Source organism: Podarcis pityusensis (genome assembly GCF_964106645.2).
Source record: "Podarcis pityusensis genome assembly, chromosome: 12".
Classification (NCBI taxonomy): Eukaryota; Metazoa; Chordata; class Lepidosauria; order Squamata; family Lacertidae; genus Podarcis; species Podarcis pityusensis.
In genome coordinates, this window is record NC_138037.1 from 37033540 (window position 1) to 37039015 (window position 5476).

Consider the following 5476-nt stretch of genomic DNA (forward strand, 5'->3'; position numbering starts at 1 on the left):
TTCCAAGAGAAACATAAACAGCGTCTCCATTTTGTCCTGTTTTTTTTTTTTGTTTTTGTTTTTTTGTTTTGCTTTACTTCCACGCAGCATTACAATTCATTGGTTTTAAGGTAAGGAGGGGATGGACGAGAGATAGAGCTAACATCGAGAATAACGCTATAGAATGCTTTGCTTGCAACAGTATCGGCATTTTAATAATATTAATAATATTAATATTAATAGACATTTATACATATTCTGTATTCATAGATATTTTTTTCTTTAAAAAAAAAAATCTTCTCTTTGCACTACACGCTTGACCTTTTTCAACGCATGTAACTTCACAGTATCAAGGAAACCAGGGGGAAAACTTTCACCTCCCTTGCTGTCCCCCATAGTCAAGTCAGGGGGAAAATTCATCTGGTGGTCCAATATACATAGAATAACACACCTCTCCGTGGACAAAGTCGTTTCTCCTCTCCAAAGCGGGGAGATTTCTTCCTTCCTTCCTTTCATGTGCTTGCCAAGCGTAACTAGCAGTAACCCAAAGGTATCCAAAGCAAAAACTACCTCAAGTCATTACCTACAACCAGAAAGTGTAAGATTTTAGCCAATAAAGCAGACAAAGACTTTCCTCTCTCCTTTTGGGGGGGGAAGGGGAGGAGGAGGGGGAAGAGGTCTCATTTTCGTGGCAATTTTAAAAGTTGTAATATTAAATATGGATTTTTGGGTATGCGGGGGATTGGGCACAAACAAACATATAAGTGCGCCAGCCTTGGCTCCTGACACCATATTCTATAACCTGATTTTATCTGGATCGGCTAGACGCATGCTTCCTATTAAGCAGCGGCGTGGCCAGATTTTAATTATTCAAAACCATCCTCGGCTCAGATCCAAAACACCAGCTACTATTACAGTGGGGTGGGAGAGAACGCAAGTTGCCTTCAGTCTTATTTGGCTCAATTTTCTGAAAATGGAGTTTGGGAGAGGGGTGTTGAGAAGGGGAGGACAATAGGCATCTAGGGTTCTGAAAACCATTTCCCCCCCTTCAGCACCAGCCTTTCCAGACCGGGCATTTACTGAGGGCAGCAGCGGACATGGATGGGGTAGTGTGCATCAGTTATGGCTTCATCCCAACGAAATCAATTACCAAGAGGCCATGGAGAGGCTGAGGATGTAATTGAAAGGCTCGGACGCACACAGGTGCGAGTAGCTAGAGGCTTAGGGGGTGGGGAGGAGACCGGGGGGTGGGGGGTGGAACCGTCCTAGCTGTTCAGACCATCAAGATGCGTGCCTAGGGTTCATCAGGAGAAATTGAAGTTGGCTGTGAGCTCCCGGATTCGATTCTCCCTGTTCATTTTCTTCAGTTTCATCCTGCGGTTCTGAAACCAGATTTTGACTTGTCTGTCTGTTAGGTGGACTGTGCGGCTGATCTCTAGGCGACGCTCACGAGTCAGGTACATGTTGAACAGAAACTCCTTTTCCAGCTCCAGAGTTTGGTGCTTGGTGTAAGGGCATCGCTTCTTCCTGCCACTTTTTGCGGTGAGCCAACTGGCTGCGTTCTCTCCTTTTGAATTGCCTAGTTTTAAGGGGGAAAATAAGAAAAAAAGGGAAGGTTACCAGAACGACACCAGGAAAACTTGGGCGGCGTAGCGTGGATGGGCTGGGGGACGCTTCTGTACTTAGTACCGAATATAAATTTGAGAAGGGCACTCTGGCCTTCCTTCAGGGTTCCTGTCCGGGTCCCTCTTAAATTGGTAGCCCCCAAAGGAGAGCGAGCATTGCAACACACTCCCTGACTTTGCCGCATCTCGCTGGTCTGAGAGACCGGATCGCTTTTGGAGTTGACACCGATGCGCACAAATGCCTTTGGCAGTGGCGTCTTGCAGGGTTTTGCCTCTGCTTCAGTCCTGGCCGTTTGTTCTCAAAACACTCGTTGCGAGACCGCCCCCTGCTCCCTCCCCTAAATCCAGATTATTTGAAAATGTGGTCGACGCTGCCGAAGCGCTCGATTAAAAAAAGAAGAAGAAGCCCTGGGTGGCTGTTTTTTTGGTTGGGGGTGGGGTCGTTTTCGAATTGTTATGCCTAATATTTCTGGCGAATGAGGGCTGCAATCCCATCTAAACTACTCCACACACCCTTCCAGAGCAATCCCTGGCATGTTCGCTCAGAAGTAAGTCCCACTGTGTTCAGTGCGGCTTACTCCCCGGTAAGCGGGTATAGGAATGTTGCGTTACTGAGAATCAAGCCCGTTTAATTCAGTGGTGCAACAAACAAGCAAGCATAGGAACGGGCTGTGCGTTTCCAAATTCAAACTAAATCTAAACCGTTGGGCAATTTAGCGCTGAGATGGTTCTTACAAGCACACATTGATGATGCACATTTTTTTTAAAAAGCACATATGCCTTTCTCTTTATTTTTTGGAAGTACATGTAGCTGGAGGTGGGGTTGGGGCGGGAAACCCAACTCCCTCTGTGTGCATTTAGATAACGATATGCATATGCATATATGTGTGCACACACGTAACATGCTTCATTGCATCCTGTTTCAGAATTGTGGGAGAAACAACAACTAAAAGCTTACCCTGCGGAGTTCCCGGTTTTATTTTCTTATTATTATTTTATTATTCCCTTTAATGGGCATCATGAAATAGAAAACTCTTCTGCAAAAGCCACTCGCCATCCCCGCGCGTTGAAATGAATGACTGAGCACCGACCAGGAACTCTGGCATTCTTGTACAGCTCCCATTCATTCCAATGACCCTGCGTATATTTCAACACAGAAGCCTTGTGGCGCTCTGGAGAGCCTCTCGCAGCGCAGACTCCAGCAGTCTAATTTGATAGTGCTTCATAGAAGAGAATTTTAACCCAGCTGCTTTTTTTTTTTTTTTAAGGCATCCAGGATCGTAAACTAGAACTTAGCCTGTTAATGGGCTTATTTATTGGCGCTGGCCCCTTGCTTACTTTGGACGCTTTACAAACATCTATGTTATCTCTGCAGTCACCTCAGCATCACTTGAGGCCAGGAAATACAGAGCTGCATTTATCTCTTTTTCCTTTTCTTCCTATTTTGTCTCTTTTCAAGCCCTTTGCCTTTAGGATTTTACCCATACTCAGCTTTTCTTTTTGTATGGCTCATAAACTCGAAGGGGTGGATATATCAATATTTATTTATTTACAGCATCCCAGCGTCCAAATATGAATGGCAGCTCAGCATGTTATGCTAAGCCGCTCTATGAATGGCCATTTTGGCCAGCGAAGGGGGCTTCCAGTATTCTGGGCGATTCTCACCCCCTTATCGCATCCCACCCCTCCTGGTTTTTGTGGCAACGGTGCCGGCTGCCGTGCGCGGGGGCGGGGGAGCTAGGCGGGTAGAGAGTAGTGCATTTATTTTTTGCTTACCTAGCGTTTCCTTCTCTGGAGAGGGCTTGCTGTTCTCTGAAGGAGCCGGGGAGAGTTCTTCGGGGGCCGAAGAGGAAGCTTGCCCTTCTTCCTCACTCCTTTGGGCCACGCAAGCCAAAGTGCTGGGTGGGGATGAATCCTCGCTGTCTTTCCTCCCCGAATCCGGCGGTGGGACTGCAGGAGTCAACGCTGGCGGAGTTTCAAAGCGCACTTGAGGTTGCGGGGCGAACTGGGAAGGAACCACCATCTGCCCCGGATGGTGCTGCTGCTGCTGCTGTTGGTGATGATGTTGATGGTGGTGGTTGCTGTTGTTGCTGTAGCTGCTGCCATTGCTGCTGCCGCTGCTCTTGCTGGTGCCGTAGGCTTGAGACAAGCGGAAGTAGCCTGGGACGGGCACCCCGGCGGCTGTCACGTTGTTCATGGAGCAGACCTCCGAGCTCAGCCTTGGGAAAATGGACAAGTCGGTGGCCGCAGCCTCTTTGGGGCCCTTCTCGGCGTCATAGAGGCAGTAGGAGCTCTCCTCTTTGATGTTGGGAGCGAAGGAGCAGGAGGTCGCCTGCGGGCTCTCGTGCTCTTCCAGGCGGCAGGACCTGGGGGGATCTAGCCAGACTTCCATCCCTGACATGTAGGCGTGAGAAGCCGGCGCCACGCTTGGAGAAGGGCCTTCATTGCGTTTGCTCAGGACCGGGAAAAGCCCGTAGCTTTGCAGCCCATAGGACAGATCGGACGCCTGTGGCAGGTAGACACCGCTGTTGTTGGGATAGTAGCTGCCGCTTCCTCCGCCTCCTCCTCCTCCAACTCCTCCGCCGCCCCCGCCTCCGCCTCCTCCGCCTTCCCCTCTGCTTGAGGCTGAGCTGATCAAGGAGTCCACCAAAAAAGAGTTTGCAGCGGGGCTCTCCGAGCATGCCATGGCCGTGGTGGAATAATTTGGCGAAGAGAGCAGATAGCCCTTTCTGGCTGACATTTCTTGTGCAAAACATGCTGGATATGATTAGAGATACCCCCGCGCCACGGCGAGTGCGTGCAGCCAATGGAATCCCAGCCCTCGCCAGCAACCCCTCCCCGTTTGGTTTCGTAGGCAATGAGCTGCTCTCAGGTCCACTGCTGAATTTTATATATGTGTGTGTGTGTGTGTGTATGTGTGTGTGTGTGTGTAATCGATGGTGCCACATAGCTGCCCTTGCCTAGGTACCCGGGGTACAATTGATGTTGCCACATATAGGCTGCCTTTTGCCTGCGTGTGAGCAAAGGAGGGGGAAAGGCGCGCGTGGGCTCTCGCGCACACGGAGAAGAAAGGGGAGACAAACAATAGAAAACAATTTGCCCCGATTTTAATGCAACCCATAATTTAGCCAGGCTTCCTCTTTAAGCATATGCGCTAATATAAAAATGCAAAGGAGCATATTAAGCGTTCAGGTCATAAAGCGAGCTGTAAGTGAACCTTTCAACATCCCAACTCCCCTCTCTCTTTCTGCCACCTCGCCACCAACATTCCCCCTCCCCCTTTTGCTCTCCCAATCCCATCTCATACAGCCCATGGCTGTGATGAAATTATTAAAACCTCAGTATTTATTGTCAAGCCCTGGGACATGCTTTTGCTTACCTATTTTTAGTGGCGGTGATTATGGCATCACGGGCCACTGGAAGTTCTAAACCAATCTGACCTCCTCACTAACACTGAAGGTTTACGGACATCATAAAGTCACCCAATGTCTCCTCAAGATGACAACGACACTAATGAAGAAAATTCTCAAGCCTGGCTCCCATCTTTGAATATTGGCATATACATGTTTTACGCGGAAGCAAGTCCCACTGTGTTCAGTGTGGGATGGGTGGGTTTACTTTCAGCTAAGTGTACATATAGAAATACCGGCTCAGAAGTGAACCCCCGCCTGGCAGAGAGGCTGAGGAGCGCCACTGTGAAATATTCCTGTCTAGCGCCGCAGAAGCAACAGTAACAATATAAGCCCATCTTTGTTGACCCAGTAAGCAAGTATTGTATCGAAGTCTTCCGTATCTGGTCTTAAACTAACATGCGAAGCAGAAATATCTGGTGTGTCTTGTAGGGACGAGGGTAGCAAAAGGTCTCACAGAAA

General features: G+C 48.8%; 1 protein-coding gene across 1 annotated transcript; it reads right to left on the reverse strand.

Annotated features, from left to right (window-relative positions):
- Positions 1-265: 265 nt before the first annotated feature.
- On the reverse strand, positions 266-5192 carry HOXA10 (homeobox A10). Its single transcript, XM_080975348.1, has 2 exons — positions 3381-5192; positions 266-1558 (listed from the first exon to the last, which is right to left on the reverse strand). Exons 1-2 carry the CDS (start codon positions 4342-4344, stop codon positions 1284-1286), a joined length of 1239 nt encoding a protein of 412 aa, XP_080831474.1. The 5' UTR covers positions 4345-5192; the 3' UTR covers positions 266-1283.
- Between the last annotated feature and the right edge of the window lie 284 nt (positions 5193-5476).

Coding starts and splice junctions, on each gene's coding strand:
- HOXA10 (XM_080975348.1), bottom strand. CDS start 4,344: ATGTCAGCCAGAAAGGGCTATCTGCTCTCTTCGCCAAATTATTCCACC. Junction 1,559..3,380: donor TCCAGAGAAGGAAACGCTAG/GTAAGCAAAAAA, acceptor CCTTAAAACTAG/GCAATTCAAAAGGAGAGAAC.